Raw genomic sequence first — 20,055 nt, 5'->3', positions numbered from 1 at the left:
TGGACTGATGGATGGATGGATGGATGGATGGATGGATGGACTGACTGATGGACTGATGGATGGATGGATGGACGGATGGATGGATGGATGGATGGATGGATGGATGGATGGATGGATGGATGGACGGATGGATGGATGGATGGATGGATGGACTGATGGATGGATGGATGGATGGATGGATGGATGGATGGATGGATGGACGGATGGATGGATGGATGGATGGACTGATGGATGGATGGATGGATGGATGGAATGATGGATGGATGGATGGATGGATGGATGGACTGATGGATGGATGGATGGATGGATGGATGGATGGATGGATGGATGGATGGATGGACGGATGGATGGATGGATGGATGGATGGACGGATGGATGGATGGATGGATGGATGGACTGATGGATGGATGGACGGACGGATGGATGGATGGATGGATGGATGGATGGATGGATGGATGGATGGACGGATGGATGGATGGATGGATGGATGGACTGATGGATGGATGGATGGATGGATGGATGGATGGATGGATGGATGGACGGACGGATGGATGGATGGATGGATGGACTGATGGATGGATGGATGGATGGATGGAATGATGGATGGATGGATGGATGGATGGATGGATGGATGGACTGATGGATGGATGGATGGATGGATGGATGGATGGATGGACTGATGGATGGATGGATGGATGGACTGATGGATGGATGGATGGATGGACTGATGGATGGATGGATGGAATGATGGATGGATGGATGGATGGATGGATGGATGGATGGATGGACTGATGGATGGATGGATGGATGGATGGATGGATGGATGGATGGATGGACTGATGGATGGATGGATGGATGGACTGATGGATGGATGGATGGATGGATGGATGGATGGATGGATGGACTGATGGATGGATGGATGGATGGATGGATGGATGGATGGATGGATGGACTGATGGATGGATGGATGGATGGACTGATGGATGGACGGATGGATGGATGGATGGATGGATGGATGGATGGACGGACGGATGGATGGACTGATGGATGGATGGATGGATGGACTGATGGATGGATGGATGGATGGACGGATGGATGGATGGATGGATGGATGGATGGACTGATGGATGGACTGATGGATGGATGGATGGATGGATGGACTGATGGATGGACTGATGGATGGATGGATGGATGGACTGACTGATGGATGGATGGATGGATGGACTGATGGATGGATGGACTGACTGATGGATGGATGGACTGATGGATGGATGGACTGACTGATGGACTGATGGATGGATGGATGGACGGACTGATGGATGGATGGATGGACGGACTGATGGATGGATGGATGGATGGACTGATGGACTGATGGATGGATGGATGGACGGACTGATGGATGGATGGATGGATGGACTGATGGATGGATGGATGGATGGATGGATGGATGGATGGATGGATGGATGGATTGATGGATGGATGGATGGACTGATGGATGGATGGATGGATGGATGGACTGATGGATGGACTGACTGATGGATGGATGGACTGATGGATGGACTGATGGATGGATGGACTGATGGATGGACTGACTGATGGATGGACTGATGGATGGACTGATGGATGGATGGACTGATGGATGGACTGATGGATGGACTGACTGATGGATGGATGGATGGACTGACTGATGGATGGATGGATGGATGGATGGATGGATGGATGGATGGATGGACTGATGGATGGACTGACTGATGGATGGACTGATGGATGGACTGACTGATGGATGGATGGATGGACTGACTGATGGATGGATGGATGGATGGATGGATGGATGGATGGACTGACTGATGGATGGATGGATGGATGGATGGATGGATGGACTGATGGACTGATGGATGGACTGATGGATGGACTGATGGATGGACTGACTGATGGATGGATGGACTGATGTCATACGTTGGGCTTCAGACCCGTCGGTCCGGTTAAACAACCTGTTTGTACTCTGGGAAACGGTGAAGGGCATTTTTCAATTATAAAAGCTGAATCATGATATGGGTTTAGAGACTCATCCTTTAATGATCATAAAACATCAAACACCCCCCCCCCCCCCCCCCCCCCCTGAAAGGCAGCGGTGCCATTAAGCCGGAGCCGTCCCGTCATGTCCCCCTCCCTGAAGGCGCTGACAGGGACGAGCCCCGTCCTTCCTTTTCATCCACCACTTCCCTTTGTGCGATGACCACAGACACATGGCTCCAATTATAACGGGGCCGGTCTCTTGCCAAATCCCCTGAATAGGACCTCCATTACGCCGCACTTGAACATATTTCATAAAGGATCCTATCTCTGCCAGGTGACTCAACGTGACAAAAGAAGCTGATTAATTGCCTCTTTGGAAAGAGGCCAACTAATGTAACGGCTAAAAAGGACAGTTAATGGTGTGGTGTCGTGATTAAAAAAAGGGCCAGCCTTGACATTAGCACAGACCTGACGTCCACTCATCAGAAATAACAATAGCTTCCTCTGACATCCGCTGTTCCCAGGTCAGATTAATATACTTAAAGGCATTACTTCATCTCCTAACTTAATAGTTATTATTTTTTATATATACATAGATTTGACTCCGGTAATGTGTGAGGTTGATTTATTTTTTTCCCCGCCTCCAGCACTCATTAAGAAGAGGAAGTAAAATCATTTCCCCAGAACAAATGATGCTATCATTAAGTAGTCGGAGTATAAAATTATCAAAGGACAGAAATGCTTTGAGGCCGTGTTGGGAAATAAACGTTTCCCTCGCCGCTTTACGATTCATTTACCTTCAAAAAACCTCACGTATGACCCTTTCAACACCAGCATCACTGTTAATTTAGCGATTTTTTCCTTTTGAGCTCCGAGTTCAAAAACTGGAAACCTTTCATCGCCGTGCGCCGACTTCACAACGGGTTCACAGCAGGGGTTAGATTTTATTGTTTTGTAGATGAACAATCATCCTTGAAGAGGAAACTGTGAGCGTTGGAGAGTCAGATGAAATGTAGGCGTCGGCCGTCGCCACGGCAGCCTGTGACAAATCTGGAGGAGACGGAGCCAGCCGATGGAGATTGATGGTCGCTTTTTTCTCTCTCACACACACACTTTATACAAAATCCACTGGATGCCACTGTTTTGTGTCCGAGGCCGACTGGTGTATTAAGAGAGGCGATGCAAGCCGCTGAACTCCGACCCTCCGTCCTCCTCGTCCTGCTGTCGTCCCCCCGGAGGACGCTCGGGTCCTGATAGGTGCAGCCATTCGAACCGGCTCACGGCGGCGTGCGTCTCCGCGGCGAGGTCGTAACGGCGTCTCGTTTCCGCCGGATAGACACACCGGAGTTGGAGATGCAGAGACAAACAAATTACACCATGGCTTCACAAAGAATCTGATTTTCCCAGAGATTCATGAGGAATAATTAAAAAAACGCACTATATCACACGTAACAAGCTCGGGCTGGAAGATAACTCATTTGAGAAGCCAGAAAGTTTTATGTTAATACATAGGAAGCAATCATTCGTCTTGTATTAAAATGCCCGGAAGCTTATTTGACTTTTTCTTTCTTTTCTTAGTTTTTTGTGAATGAAGTCATGCTGAAAAAAAAGCCTCAGAGAAAAAAACACATTGCACCTGTCAGTCGTCGCTCAGGGCAGCTTCAGCGTCTGTCCTCTCCCCTCCCCCATCCTTCCTTCCAGCTCACACACACACAAGAAACGCCACGCTCAGCAAAGCATCTCTTGAACCCAAATGAAGTGCAATTTGCGAGAGCATATTTTCCTCCATTATGAGGGAAAAAAAGTCCACTCACACGGACCTGCACAACACTGGGAAAGGGACTCCGACGCCGCGGTCATCTCAGCTGAGTGGGCTTGTTAGAGCTGCGAGGCTAAACATGGCCATGCGCTCCACTGAACACACACTCGTGAGTCAGTGAGTGTGTGTTGTTGTTTTCTGCTGCGTTATAAACATCGGGTTGTCCGTTTCTCACAGAAAAGCAGACTTCTATCTGCCCCGCAAAGCAAATTAAATGACTGTTCATGTGTCATTTATTTGAAGCCACTGAATCCTCACACACACACACACACACACACACACACACACACACACACACACACACACACACACATGCGAGGTAAGAGGTGTTAGTCCTCGCTGACAGTTGTGGAATGGGAAATGCTCAGTGGACATTTGTCATCTGTGTTAGCGGATGGCGGCTCCTCCGCTGCCTCTGACAGATCTGAGAGTCTCCCTGTTAGACACATTATCCCCGACTTCCACCGGGCTCAGCCCATTCACATCCGCTGTCCACCTCGCCAGAGTGTGTGTGTGTGTGTGTGTGTGTGTGTGTGTGTGTGTGTGTGTGTGTCTGAAGAAGAAGAAGAAGAAGAAGAAGTGTGTTTTTGTGCTTGCTGGGCTGTGCAGCAGCATTTCCTGCAAGATGGTGACCATTAGAGTCGCAAGGCGTTATCTTGGTTGCGTATCAGAAATACCATATGGACGGCTCATAAATGATCCTTGCCCAAGAAAAATGGAAGAGGGGGGAAGACGGGGGCGGACAAGCTAAATGTAGCATCTCCATATGTCCGCAGATTCCTTATTCCATATGTCCCATGTGTTGGGGAGGAAAAAACTTTGCCACGTCTTCGGCATCTTTAATTCAGCTCGGCAGCAACGATAATATGCATTCATATTAAAGGCACGACTTATAACACAATCTATTAAAGAGCCTACTGATGTACTCTTTACACTTGTTTCTCTATAAACGCCAATAAAGTACATTTCTTGTTTTGGCTAGTTTGAAGAAATTTACTTTATTGGCCTTTATAGAGAAACAAGTGTAAAAAAAATAACACAATCACTACAAATAACAGAGTAATGACAGAATATGATACATTATATACATTACAACCATCTGCCCAGAGGGGGCAGTAGTTCATAATCCGTCATTGTATTAATAGAATTTATAATGTGACCTTAAAGTGTTTGATTTACAGTTAACTGAAGGAAGCGTTCACCCGTCACACGTCTTTGAATCAAATCTTCTTCTAACCTGTTGGATTTGCGTTTAAGATACAGAATAAGCAAATTCCTCTACTTCGTTTCTCTGTGTTGTTTTTAAATCTTGACCTTGGCATTTTCAGATGGGTGCTGCTGCAGAGCACAGGAACAGTAATTTAATTTCCCCGCTCTGGAGACATAAGCCTTCTCCGGGAGGAGATATTAGTGTAATTCCACGAGTGTATCCACCACAAAGAGAGGAAAAGATTTCATCCACAAACAAAACCAAAAAATGGATAAAAAAAACTCATTCTGGCAGCTGAGACAGGTGGAGGGGATGAAGGGGCTAAACTGTTTAGAGCCGGTTGTATTTAAGTCTTTTTTTTTTTTCAACATAAAATCTCAACAAAAAGAGGATTATCGCGGTGCGGCCCCACGTTGTCAAGATAGATATGCCTTTGGGAGATGAAAGTTCAAACCCGATTCATGAATTACTTATCGTTTCACGCCGCGTTGTCACTTGCACTTTGTGTAAAGGTTTTAAAAAGGAGAAGAGTCGACGTGTGAATCGATAAACCGATGCGTCGCGGGGAGAGACACGGATATTCTGTGGCCTTTAGAAGCAAAAACAGAATGAATCCTTTCTCCTGCTCCTCACATGAACCACATCTGAATTTTCATAAATCAGTCTGTTATAGTTTGTGTAATGTTTATTGGACAGGCAGAAATATCCGTCCGCAGTGCGCAAAACCAAAATTTAAACTCGTATTTTGTTGAACAAGCAACAATCTTCTTTGTTTTTTGTTGAATACGCTTTCTTCCGGATGATGAACAAGAACGTGGAGTCGACAGGACGAGCAGCGATTACCGCTCGAGTAGATTTCAATGGCTGGCACGACGCAGCACTGCTTGCTTTTCCTTTTTTCACTTGTTTTTTCACGCGGGGTCTGACACTATGCATTTGAATTTTAGCAGCCGGCATGCAACTCCACCTCATTTCCATGCCGATGTATGCGTATGCGTGGGAGTCGGAGCGAGGAGGTAGAGCGAGCGAGTCGGTGGAAAAGAAGTGGGAGAGATAGTTAGTTACATAGAATTAGAGGCAGAGAGTTTTTCACCCTCCCTGGAAATAGAAAGTTAAAGTGGAGAGAAAAAAAAACCAGCCGGATACATCCATCATCAACACACTCTGTTTGAATCCGCGGTTCTTTATCTGATCATCGGTTCGCCCGAGTGACTCTACGTTGTCTTAATCTCATCAGAAGATCTAACCGGATTAACATCCGTGACCACGAGAACCAGCCACGTGATTATAATAGAGCACAAATCATCCTGCAGACTTTACCGCCGTGAAGTGGATCCATCTGTCTCTTTCCGTGTACATGGGGGTGTGTTGTGTTCTTTTGGGGATATTTATGAGGCAGCGGTCCTCACCTGGTTGCTGAGACCAGCTGCCGTCTCTTTTGAGGTGGTTTTACTGCCGTTTTGAAGACGTCGGGAAAAGCGGAGCGAGGCGACGGCAGATGTGGGTTGGGTAGGAGTTGCAGATGGTACAGTAGGGCGCCGGGTCTTTACTTCATTCCCACAGGTGGAGGAAAGTTAACTTGGCGTGTTGGGGGCGTGGTCTACGGTACGAGTGAGCTCACTCCCTCCATCACGTGAAGCCCTCGACCCTGCTGACCGGGTCGTGTGCTCTGAATTAATCCGCTCTGTAGCCGGTTTGCTTCTTCAGCTCCCACATGGCCAATTTTTATTCTATTCAAGGTCGAGGATATCCATCCCAGAATGCAATGCAGGGGCGGCAGGGGGGGGGAGGCAGGGGGGAAGCACCTACGAAAGGTCATAAATGCATCGCCTGGTTATAAAAGGCAGCGACCTCCGGGGTCGGAAAAGGGAAGGCCAAGGTGCTGTGCTTGCATTGCTTGTATTAGCCAGCAGGGGGCGACGCTTGTAGTCTTGATTTATTATCTCAGTAAACATTACAAACATGAGTTTATGGTCTCAAGTCTTCAATCCAGCATAATGTAATTTGGTAGATTATGGTCCGTTTAGACGACGAAGTAGGGTACGCTTTAGGGGGCGGGGCTACCTTGTGATTGCCCCGCCCCCTTTTGGTGTTTCCCCACAGGACCTCATCTGGAAAAAAAAAGCACAGTTGGAAACAGCTGGAGATCAGAAATGTTTTTTTATCCCGTTGGAATTATTATTGAATTATAACGTGATTTTTCAAAGATAATTTTGCAAGATAAATTTTGACTTTGATGAAACTTGCTAACTAGCATCGGCCTCTCTATAGAAATAGTGGTTTCCCAGAGAAAAAACCAGAGAAGACCAAACACTAAATGATAGCCTGTTCCATATAGGAGCCAGATCTTTTCCCCAGACGTTTTAACACATGTTTCTCTGCTGCACCGAGGGCACCACCTGGCTGGAGCTGCCCCACATAAGGCTCTAATTTAGCTCGGGGGGGTCGGGGGGGTCAGACGTGGACCTCGTTTCCAGACGACCTGCAGATGCACACGTGTGATCTCCTGAGCCACAACTGACTTTAAATACTCCTCTAGATAATTTACTGCCAATTAGGTGTTTGTTTTTAAATACGATTACCAGCATTTATGACACAATGTCATGAAACCAAAGTATGGAGAGATTGAATCGGGAACCGGGAGAAAAAAGTAGCTTGTGATAAAAAAAAAAAAAAAAAGGCAGAGCAGTTAAGCCCCGGAGCCGAAGTCGACCACGATTTGAGTGTGACATGACTCAGTAACTACTGGGGCAAATCTCCCACCGTGGTGGCACTTTAATTGGAAGTAGTATCTTCTCCTGAGATAGTGATTCTTCCCTTGAGAGGAATGTCGGGATGCCAAGTAGCCGGCTCTGACTTCTGACTCCCCTCCCTCCCCTCCCTCCCTGCCGTGTGAGCAGAGGCGCTGGCAGCGACCGCCGCTGTTTATGTGGGTATTGAGCTGTTTGCCTGATAAACTGTTGGGTAAGCTGTGTGCTTCGGCGAGGGAGGGCAAACAGAGGGACGTCCCATCTGCAGGACGGGGGGGAGGGAGGGATGTCATCGGTTAGATTTTCCCTCACATCTCCGGTCCTTTCTCGTCCTCCTCTTCCTCACCACTCGTCTTCTCTCTTGTCACATCCTTCTCATGCCTTCCCCCCCCCTCCTGCTGTCTTACTTCCTCCCTTCTGGTCAGTTGCGTCGAGGACATCGGTTGGAAACAAATGGGACACATGCCAAAAAAAAAAAAAAGGCCTCAGGTGGGAGAGAGGGAGAGAGGCTTAGGCAGAGTGTCGGCTTATTACTAGCTCTCCCCTGAATGATGTTTTCTCTGAGTCTGTTGTTCTGTCTCCCCCTCTTCTCCCCCCCCCCCCCCCCCCCCCTCCCCCCTGCGAGGCTCGGCCACGTCGCCGTGAGAGCCGACGGGGTCAACGGGGTCGATCTCTCCAGCCTCGCCACCGTCCGAGCTTGTTTACAGCTTTTACTGTCGACATAGATGAGACTCTCATGGGAGTACAGAGGCACACACACACTTATATACACACACACACACACACACTTACACACACACATTTATACACACACACACTTATACACGCACTCACACTAGAAAGAAAAAGGGAGAAAAACAAAACAAACACTCGGCGAGCAGAGCTATAGACGGGGTTGCCATGGCAACAGCCTGTCCTACCTCGCCAGGCTGATGCACCTATACAGTATAAGCACACGTGAGCAGCAGTTGGAAACAAACACAGACACAAATATTTGTGTTTATGTGTTTTTCTCTTCACACCATCCTGCCCCCCCCCCCCCCTCCTCTCTCCACCCCGCATGACTCTCTTTTTTTTTAAAGCCCTAATCATCGCATCTCGAATCCTCACATCAAAAAGACACCTGAAAAAGGAAAAGAAGTTGCCAATTATAAGCAGATATGAAATCCAGCTCTTTATTTTAGTTTTTGTGTGTTTGATCTCTAAAAACCCGATGGCTCCGCCGAACGCCGTCTCGGGGATCGTCGCTTGGCTTGAATGGGTTTTGATTAAACCAGAACTAGGGTTTTAATTTAGGTGCGGAAGAACATTAGCCCGTGTGTGTGTGTGTGTGTGTGTGTGTGTGTGTGTGTGTGTGTGTGTGTGTGTCTAATTTTGGTGCCTGGGAAATAACCGGGGAGCAGAAGTCGGAAGCGGCGCCGTTACCCCCCGCTGCCTCCTTCCAAGCCAAATGTATGAAAAGTGAGGTTTGAGCGGATCTTCCTGGAAAACTTTAGAGAGAAAAAAAGTGTTATTTGTGTCTTTTTGTTCGACGGTGAATACGTTTTAATGAGGGGGGGCGGCCTCCGGCGTTGATTCACGTTCTGGAAACTGTACAAGAACAAACTCACCTATCAATACATGAGAAAGTCCTCATCTGGCCGTTTGCACATGGATGGAAGTAGAAAGCTTTATTTTTTTATATATATATATATATATTTTTATTGGGAGTATGGTACAGTGGATACAAAGAGACTCAAAACAAATGCCATACTTTGTAACTTTTCTTTTTTAGATGTTACAGGAAGGAATAACCAAACTATTGTTATAATTAAAATACATAATAATAATTAATAAAAATGGAAGTAGAAACCTGAAGCTTTGAGGACTCTGACACTGATGGAAGCCGATCTCACTGCTGGACACACATTTATGCTTAATCTTCTTTTTTTATGATGTGATAAATAAAAACACATAATGAGGTTGTCAGATAATCCAGCCGTGAGATTCTCTGTAATGTTAAAAATAATCTCTGATCATCTCGGCCTAAAATGAATTGAAACATCTTGATTTGCTTTTTCAATCCTCCTCTCCTTCCTGTCCGTCTTCCCTCAGACGTTGTCGGATCTGTTGGCGGCGGTGCGGCTGCCCTTCATCCACCCGTCCTACCTGCTGAACGTGGTGGACAACGAGGAGCTCATCAAGTCCTCGGAGGCGTGCCGGGACCTGGTCAACGAGGCCAAGCGCTACCACATGCTGCCCCACGCCAGGCAGGAGATGCAGACGCCGAGGACTCGGCCGCGGCTCTCCGCCGGTAAGCACAAACACACAGCAGATGAACCGGCGTGCGTCGGCTTTGGCCCTGAGAACGAGGCGGCGGCGACACGATGTGCCCGCCCACCAGTGTTATTGACCCTGAACTACATCGCCGGGGGCAACCACGCACCCACACACACATTTACTGCAGCGAGTTGACGCTGCATTCTGTTGATTCCATTGTAAAAACTTGGAACGTACGACGTGGAGGGCAAGAGGTCATATTACCACTTTTTTTCCCCAAAAGTCAAACAAATTACTTCTGGAGCGCAAATCTGACCAAAGTTAACACGAAGAGTCGAAACTGTAACGGCTTTGTGGGAAAGCTGGTGCATATACATATCCTAACTCGTTTTATTTGTATTATTATTATTTTTCACATTAAACAAATAATAAATACAGGCATTCAAAAGGATACAAAGTAATAATAATAATAATAATTGAGTAAACAAATTAAAAAAAAAAAATAAGTAAAAGGAAATAAAAAAGAAAAAATTAAATAATAGTAATAATAATAAAATCATTGAACAGAGTAAACAATACATGAATAAAAAAGGAATTTAAAATATGTAAATAAGTAATACAAATAAATACATACATGAAAAGTTCAGCTGTGGTCTTTTCAAACAGTGGATCCAGGTCAGCAGGTCAAGTCGTGGTCCGAGGTCCATAAAAGGTCCTCAAAAATATGTCCAACTTATTTTGTAGAATATCGTTGTTTCAGACGTGACGTGATTAGGCGACCTTTGATGGTTCCAGTTCAGCAAGCTCCCATATCCCAGTCCCCTAACTGGTTTTTAACCACCAGACCGGTTTATTTACAGCGACCGGCCAACTTTCACCGTCCGACCGCCAACCTCCCGACGTGTTTGTTTACGTCGTTAAATCCAAAGAATCATTCATGGAAATTGGACGGCGCCTGCAAATTGCTTTTTGACCACGTGATTTTTCCCCGAGGTCGGCCAGGACCTCCTCCCCCCCCCCCCCCACCCCTGTAAAGAGCCGCCTAATTATAGTGTCTGCGTGGTATTATGAGCCTCGCACCGGCACACCTTACCAATCCGCACGAGTTATTTTCTGCTTGGCAGAATAAAGATAATTGCCTAACAAATGGCACTTTATAGGGCAGAGAGAGAGAGTTGGGTTTACTAGCCGGGGCTAAACCGGCCCGTGTGTTTATTTGCCAGTAAACAAACAGTCGTGGGGGGGGGGGGGTTAATATATCGGCATCTGTAATTACCTGTAATTCAGTCGCACAAGCCTTTTTAAAAAAACATCGTTTGCCTCCTGAGGAAAGACATTTGTGGCGTTACAAGCGTTCGGCTTCGTCCCATTACTCACCCCCTCACTCCCCCACCCCACCCCACCCCCACCCCCTCACCCCCCCCTCCACCTCGGTCCGGGAGGTTCTTCCTCGTTCTCAGCAGTTTTCTTGAAGCATTTTCCTGTCAAGGCCCATTTTGTAGTGTTTGCTATGTGCATATCTTATATATGCGTCCTGCAGCCCCACACACACACACACACACACACACACACACACACACCATTATGCAGGCTGAAGTGTGCATTGATTCACGGCGGCTCGTGGCTCTGTACAACAGAATGATATAAATGAGGATGAATACATTCATGATGCATTATATACCATCACCTTCTTTGAAGCTGCAGGTCGGAAACTTTGTGTGTTTGCATGTGAAACTGATAAATATGAGAATATGAGCGTGATTGTGTGTGTGTGTGCAAGCATGCGACGCTCGGCCATCTGCTGCATCGGACCGGCTCTGCACAGCGGGGGGGGGGGGGGGGGGGGGGGGGTCACTGGGACTGCAGGGTCGGACTCGGGGACTAGAGCACATGCATGAGGAGGGGAGGGAGGGGGGACGGGAAGGAGAGTTTGAGGTTGTCGACGGCGACGTGGGAGAACAGGAGGAGAGGTCGGGATGTGGTCAGAGAGAGAGAGAGACAGAGAGAGAGAGACAGACAGAGTGAGAGAGAGAGAGAGACGGGGGGATCAGAAATGAAATTTGAAGGGCAGACGTTTGATTGAGTTTATTCCTTGAGCATGTGTCTACTTGTGTAAGGGGTAACTGTGTGTGTGTGTGTGTGTGTGTGTGTGTGTGTGTGTGTGTGTGTGTGTGTGTGTGTGTGTGTGTGTGTGTGTGTGTGTGTGTGTGGTGTTTTAAATGTGTGCTAGCAGATGGGGCACCACCTGAGCTCGGTTGATAAGTCTGTCAAGCGGAAAAAAGAAAGGAAAACTGCCATCCGTGAAGCACTTCTTGCTGAGCACAGTCAATCTGTGAACTTGTGAGTCGCGTGCATATGTGTGTGTGAGTGTGTGTGAGTGTGTGTGTGTGTGTGTGTGTGTGTGTGTGTGTGTGTGTGCCTGAGTGCCTCACACATTCAGCCTTTTACTCGTGATAAATGTGAGTTGAATTGGAATTTTTTTTTTTCCAGCCTCGAACATTTGTATTTACTCTTGTGAGACAGATTTTTAATTAACATCCGTTTGCTGCAGGACTCTGGATCTGATAGCGTGTTGTGTTCAGGGTGCAGGCGTCGACTCAGTAAAGGCCGGCTTCAGATGCATATGTACGGTGAAAGGGCTTTGTTGAAGCTAAGCTAACTGGCTAGCTTTCAATAACAACGTGACCACGCCCTCAAACTTTCATAAATTCAATTAATTCCAATTAAGTGTAAACTTGCTGGGAATTCACAAAATGTATTTTATTCACTTTTTAAATCTTTATGCTCGGGGGAAGTTAATTATAAGAAATAAGATTATAAGTCTTTGGTGTTTATGTCCCAGTGGCAAGTCTTTTTATGATTTTATAGATTTTAGTGGAGAAAAACTTTAAAACAACTAATGTCTGATGTCTGATTCTCCTTTTAGCGAACAAGAGAGAATTTAGAACAATGAAGTTACATAAAACAGAACCAGTTAGTTAAAACGCCGTCCAGCTTCACATTATGCGTTCGTTAATATGGAAATATTGATCAGAGCCTATTTTAATATTACATCACGGTGGTAAGAACCTGGGGGGAAAAAGTCGATATTAAGCTCATTTATCATGTCGAATGGTAAGAAAACCATTAATATGAATGTTAATGGTCTATGAAGATACACTCATAAGATGGAATAGCATGAACTTTTTTAAAATGTAACGAAAAAACGGGGCCGACGTCTTAATGAGTACTTGCTCCATTAGCTGTTAGCTCTAAGAAAAAAGAGAAGTTATTTCTATTGCAGCTGAATAGAAGCAGCCAGATGGTTCCCACACACCCGTTAATTGTCTTGTTTTCCCAGGTTTTCTATATATAGAGTCCCGCTGTGCTGCGTTGTTGTTATTTATTTCCTCACTTAATAGCCCGGTTTTTTATTGGCGGTTGATTTTTTTTATATCAGTCACTGTTGACAGGTCTTGGGCCCGTCAGCGCGTCGTCATTGTGCAGAGTTAATGGTTACCGGTTTAAAAACAGGAATACGTAACTGCTTTTTTTTTTTTTTTTTTGGTCGGAAGCACATTTCTCATTCGCTATCACGACAAGGACGGAGTCATAAAAATCTGAATAACCACCGTGAAGTTTATTTTGTTGGCGGCGGCGTCGCCGGCTGCTGACTGACAATGAGCCGCCGTCCTCTGTCTCACTTTGCAGCCTCGCCTGCATTCTGATGCCTTTTTATTGAGTGCATGCTCTGCCCATTAATTTTATTAGAAGCCAATTAAGAAGCCAAAAAGATATCCAGCGTCGGGGAATTAGCTCTCTGTGATTTTTGTTTCAAATATAAACTTCATTTCAAACATGAAGAGACGCTCCGTCTGCTTCGGAAACAGATGCCGTTTTTAAACAATACTTATTAAAACGTATTTTTTTTTTGTCATCCCCTGCTGCACCTCGCTTTCCTGCTACAGAGGTGAACTTTCCAGAGAGGCGTCGGTGCATGTATCCGTCCAGACAAAGTCGTCCTCGGGGGTGAAAGTGAAAACTATGAGGATCTCATAATGAATCTGTGGCGTTTTTTTGTGTACTATATGTGTATCCATTAGCTGCTAATTGGTTAATTAGAGTGTGGATGTGCATCTGATTAGCTGTCATTAGACTTTAAAGGGGTGGGGGGGGATTAAACAGTTGACTCACAAAACCATTTTTTGTATGAAGTCACAAGATGCTCGTCCCCCCCCCCCCCCCCCCCCCAACCCCCCTCTCTCCACATGTGTCGCCGTGCCGACGGTTGGAGAGCGCCGGGGCAAACTGTTAATTCAACCCAGCCAAGTGGAATAGCACTCAGACAAATGAGCTGTAATGACGAGGAGACGCAGGGGTCCAGCTCAGCTCCCACTGTTCATCTCACACACACACACACACACACACACACACACACACACACACACACACACACACACACACAGATTGTTATACCTTGAAATACATACGCTGTGGGGAAGGATTCCTTAAACAGTAGCTCAATTCTTCTTCCCCTGCTTGCCCTGCTTTCTGTCCACTTCATCATCCGCAATAAAGCGCTGGTGTATCTAAAGGCGGGAAAAAGTCAAGAATTACAATATCACGCTCAGCAGGGAGCGACCGGGATAAGAATGTCTGTTTTTATCGTTCTGTTTTTATGACATTAGTCACTTTAAAAGCTTCCTAAACAGAAACCGAACCAAAAAATCCGATCCGAGAGATCCGAACCATGGCCACGTGTTGCAGCAGGGATTCAAGTCTGGAAACAGTCAGGGGCGTTATTGACCGTTTTACATTACACAGCAAACAGGAAAAAGCCAAATAAAACATTTGCATGGTGATCCGAAAATGGCTGGATTTCATTAGATCGGCCCGCGCAACACAATGGCTTGGCCGGCGTCCACAGGTTTTTTTTTTTAAGACAATAAAAAGCAGGCTGTTCCACGAAGGTCTGAAGCCCGTAGGCGTGACATTCATCTCCTCACTCACACCTCCGCCAGCCAGCAGCTTCCTCAGAGAGCGGCCGTATAGCGGGCAAAAAAGGGGAAAAAAGTAGTCAAAATTCAAACCCTGTCAAAAAAAAAAGCTCATCAGATGTCTTTCCCTCTGAAGTCTGCCTCCTACTGCTTCTGTCTCGGCTCTGATTAACACTCCGTCCCACTGATCGCCTCAGCGATTTGCTCAAATGTTCCTCATCAACACTGACATTAGCTGCTTTTCACGGAATAATTTAATTTGTTTGTCATCATCTCGCGCTACAACCTCAACGCTAACCATTAAGCAAAGGCGAAACGCGATGGGGAAGCTGTCAGCAGCTTGGAAAGACGATTATTAGCTTTTCTTATCCTTCTTCTTTTTTTTTAATGTCAGGACTCTGTTGATTATTGTCCTGCTCTGTGTAATTATTCAGCCTGGTTTGTCTTTTCTGGAGGCAATGCAGCGTGAGATTACTCTTGTTTCACCTCTCAAAAACTGGAAAAAGCAGGATTGCGGGAGAATGTGCCAGAAATGTCTTAATCGCTCTATGTGAAGAGTGCCCTTCAGCGGATCCTCTTCCGATTTTATTTCTGGAGTCTGAGATGGTATTTTAAGGGAGGGAGAGAAAGTTGAATGCAGCTATATTCACAGGAGAATTGGAGTGTGAGTTTTTGATATTCCTCCGGCTTATCAGTGGAATCTCAAGCAAACATATCTATCTCGGCTCATAAATGTAACATGGGAGGCGGCAAATCCAGATTAGATAACCTCTCGGTCCGAGAAAATTATGGTTCCGTCCACTTGACCTTTTCGGCTGGCGGACTTACTATCGGGAGGGAAAAGGGCGAGGGAGGGGAAAAAGGAAGGGGGGGAACGATCGCCTCGGTGACTCATCCCGATCCCAGAGCTGCGGTTCGTGCTCAGAGCCGATGCGAGCATTTACAGGAAGCTTGGATCAGCGTCGGCACCACATCTAGGGGGGATCTGACCTGCCGTACCAGCCTAAGGCTGCTTCGGCCTCATCCAATATTCAGCAGACACAGCGGCGCTGGTTAGAGCGGTGTCGCTGTGCTGATGCTGCAGATCTGGACTTGTTGGGGTTTGGCGCGTGTGTGTGCACGCATCCATTAAATCGTGACGTTTTTTACCATTCCGATACGGAGAGGTTCAATGGGGTCATTGAGGATTTTGTTGTCTGGACATTCGGATACCTTTGGATTTCAGGTTTTTTTTAGGGATCTTATCTCTTGTTTTGTTTTTTTGTGTTGTCGCCCCCGGTTACAAAACAACAAGAGGAAATGAAATTTGACTTGCTGAGCGCACGACATCGCAGCATTTCAAATATTCAACAGGAACATCTCTCTCTCCAGCGACAATGTCCTAGTTACTCTGGAATCTCCACAGAATAAAACCCTCCCTGAACAGTTTGGACTATTTCTTTGGGTAGAAAAGTAGCTCCATCAGAAGAAAAGAAAAAAACCTCCTGAGTATTGGCGACACTGTTTTCTGGAAAGATTTTTTTTTTTATTATTTATTTGTGATTTCTGTGCTGTGAGCGCCACAAACCACTAATCCATTGTACTTGGGTGCAGGTGGAGATCTCAGACGGGGAAATTAAACTTAAACTATCTGCATGGCTAGAGAGCACAAACGCTTAGTCAGCAATTAAAGCCTATTGATAAATTAAACACCGTTTGAGGCCATGAAAACAAATCGCTTTCAACTCCCAAGTACAGCAGCTATATATATATATATATATATATATATATATATATTTATATATATATTTCACCTCCCTGGACCCGGACATTGTTTGGGAGCCTTTGGCCCCCTGATCCTCACCATAGCAAATTAACCCCCTGGGACAGGAATCATAGGAATGGGAGAGGGGAGAAAAAGCCAAAGAGAGGGAGAGATTAGAGGGCGGCAGGCGAGATAAGAGGGAATGGTTATGGACCAGCGGTGAGATATGAACGGCTCTGAGCCCTGAGAGACAGACTGCCAGTGTCACTGAGCCTCTGATACCCAGCAAAGAGTCAAAGTCTGCACCACTTCTCCTCACTCATACACTCCACGAATACATTAACACATATATATTTAGACCTGTGACACATTTATCAGCACATGCATTTTTCTTAGTTTTTTTTTATTTTCATCCTCAGGAGACGAGACCATATGTTTGATTTTGTTGTCATCCGTGTGATTTATGTGTATGATGGCTGACTGTGAAGTGGCGGCGTTTCCTCGACGATGATGTTAAACATATTGTGGTTAAATACGACCGCACAGACGACTATTTGAGCAACGTTCTCCTTCGTTACATCACCATTTGAGATGTGAATCTTTGTCACAGTAGAGGTGTTTCTGTTGTTTTTTGCAGTGGAGCGCCCCCTGCTAGTGACGATGGTACTACATAGTTAGCCATTTATGGGTTAACGCCTACTGAAAGACAAAAGGAGTCCACAGAATCAATAACAATACAATATCGTCTGTTGCATATAAGTGTGTAGGTGTGCAAATGATCTTATAAACAGTCCTTCTAGACGAGTTTTGTACTAAACTAAACAATCAGCAGCAAACAAAGCAAACCAAAACAGGGAGACATTTTAAACCCAGCTGAAGGAAGGAAGAGGCAGGATGTTTAAATGATATGTTTGGGAATTTGTTATTGCTATGAAACCATCTGGTGTTTGACTAAACGAATATGTGTAAATATCTCATGATCGTCGGCATATGGTTTGACCGGTCATCATTACATTTATAGGTGGTCAAAATGTCCTTCATTCTAAAACCTTTTTATGCCAGTTGAGTTTGTAACCTTGACAACAGGATGATGAAGATTACGTGATATGACTGAAAGCTGCAGAACGGTCACTTAATTGACCTCGACTTGAGATTATTTTGTCTACTGCTTGTTCCAAGATGGAGAATGAAGCTTCCTTTCCCATACAAAACCACTTCTAGGACAATCTAATACCGAGAGGACGATGCTTGCACATGCACATGATGTGCCATTTAGCAAGGCACTTTGTCTCTGATCTCAAGCCTTGTCAAGTGACTATTATGTGTCGGTGTGTTCGTCCGATCCCACGATTTCCCCTTTAACGCCAGCAAAGTGTGGCTTTTTAACGTTGGTCGCCGACGGCTAAAGGAGAGTGGTAAAGGGGGGGTTCAGAGAGGACGACTTGAAGGGAGAGGAAATGGAGAAAAAAGAGGCGGAAAAGAAAAAGGTGGATGAATAGTGAAAGCGGGGTCACAGCGTGGGCCGGAGAGCAAGGAGACACATAACAAGGTGAGATAAGAGCCGCTGTGGCAGCAGGAAACAGACTCCTTCCTCTCCGTCTTCATCTTTCCATCAACCTCTTCTTCTTCCGCTGTGACTGTATGTGTGTGTGTGTGTGTGTGTGTGTGTGTGTGTGTGTGTGTGTGTGTGTGTGTGTGTGTGTGTGTGTGTGTGTGTGTGTGTGTGTGTGTGTGTGTGTGTGTGTGTGTGTGTGTGTGTGTGTGTGTGTGTGTGTGTGTGTGTGTGTGTGTGTGTGTCCAGTGAGGATCCGGCCTGCTCTAGCATGGGGTAAAGCATGGGCGGTGTGCTCCTGTCACAGATAGGTTTCATTTGGTTGAAGTCGAGTTCGGGCGGAAGCAATATGCAGAGAAACTGTCAGGGGAGTTGTGTGTGTGTGTGTGTGTGTGTGTGTGTGTGTGTGTGTGTGTGTGTGTGTGTGTGTGTGTGTGTGTGTGTGTGTGTGTGTGTGTGTGTGTGGGTGTGTGTGTGTGTGTGTGTGTGTGTGTGTGTGTGTGTGTGTGTGTGTGTGTGTGTGTGTGTGTGTGTGTGGGGCCATCACCATCAATTTGAGATTCAGCTCTTACACAATCCTGTCTGTTCCCTCAGAATATATATATTTTTTCGGGAGCTGTTTCTTTGCCTGCGCTGAGTGAAACGTCCTCCTGAGAGATTGAATCCCGCGCTCCGTCCAGATGTTACCATTGTAGTCTCTGTTAACGCTCGATGCACGCCGCCGTCTCCCTCGGCTCGCCCGCTGATGTTTTCATGGACCATTTCAGGCCCTTTCTTAAAGCGGCAGTAGTCATTATTTTTTTCTATGAATATGTTAATGGGTCAAATGAATACACAGATCGTGCAATCCTGCGTTTCAGCTCGGCTCTACGGCTCTTCTAGAGAGGGAGCATTGCTCAGTGGGTTTTAGTCGTAGTTGCATATAACAAAATGGCTGAGCACCTGGATGCCACCTGTTGGTTGGCCATTTTTAGTCCTTCTGGGTCGCCATCTTGGTTTATTTTGCCCAAAAGTGAGTGAAAGCTGAAACTAAAAAGGTTGCAATGAACTGTAAAGACACTGAGAAGTCATTTTCTCCTAGACTTCTATGCAATCAAACTTCATTTTGCGTCGCCCCCTGCTGGCTATTTCTACAGTTTTGGTGGTAAATGTTGCCACAAAGGGAAATTAATAAAGTACAAATTGAATTCTAAGCTCAGATTCACAAACAATACAGCATCCTGTCGAGCTGCTCAGTGTTTATGTATTCAGTTATATGTTTCCTTTAAGCAGCTTGTTCCTAAAAAGTTGTGCTTTTTTATTTTTCCCTGAATATAAAACCAAAAACACAATACCAGAAATATAACAAAAGGTCAGTAACAATCAGAAGAAGCAGACATATTCTTCCCAAACTGCCGTGGGTATAAACTCCATCAGGAAAAGGGAAAAAACAAGAGCTGTCAAGACTCGGTTTTATCCCTTCATCCCCAACCGCTTGCCTTCATCCTTTTCGATCTTCCATCCCTTCATCCCTCCACCCGACTCCCATCAAAACCTTCCGACTGACTGACAGCCGTCCCTGCGAGGCTTCCGGGAAAGGAAACACACACACACACACACATATATACACACATATACACACACCCACGCAAACCATCTGATCCGACGCCGCGGCCTCCTCCCCGTCAGCGGTGCCGCTCTCCTGTTTTTGTAGCGCTCTGACAGGCCGGTGTTGGCTTGTGTTAGCTTG

At 46.0% G+C, this 20,055-nt stretch overlaps 1 protein-coding gene across 2 annotated transcripts in view; it reads left to right on the top strand.

Moving 5' to 3' along the window:
* The window catches only part of klhl29 (kelch like family member 29), a 193,622-nt gene that overhangs the window by 130,154 nt on the left and 43,413 nt on the right, over window positions 1–20,055 (top strand). For both annotated transcript variants that reach the window (XM_084030725.1, XM_084030726.1), the window contains exon 10: window positions 9,890–10,088. In XM_084030725.1, the coding sequence (XP_083886851.1) occupies window positions 9,890–10,088 (199 nt within the window). The remainder of the gene's footprint in view (window positions 1–9,889; window positions 10,089–20,055) is intronic.

This window comes from Eutrigla gurnardus, assembly GCF_963514095.1.
Source record: "Eutrigla gurnardus genome assembly, chromosome: 16".
Classification (NCBI taxonomy): domain Eukaryota; kingdom Metazoa; phylum Chordata; class Actinopteri; order Perciformes; family Triglidae; genus Eutrigla; species Eutrigla gurnardus.
Note: the sequence above shows the minus strand (reverse complement) of the source record. Positions and strands in the feature narration are given on the sequence as shown.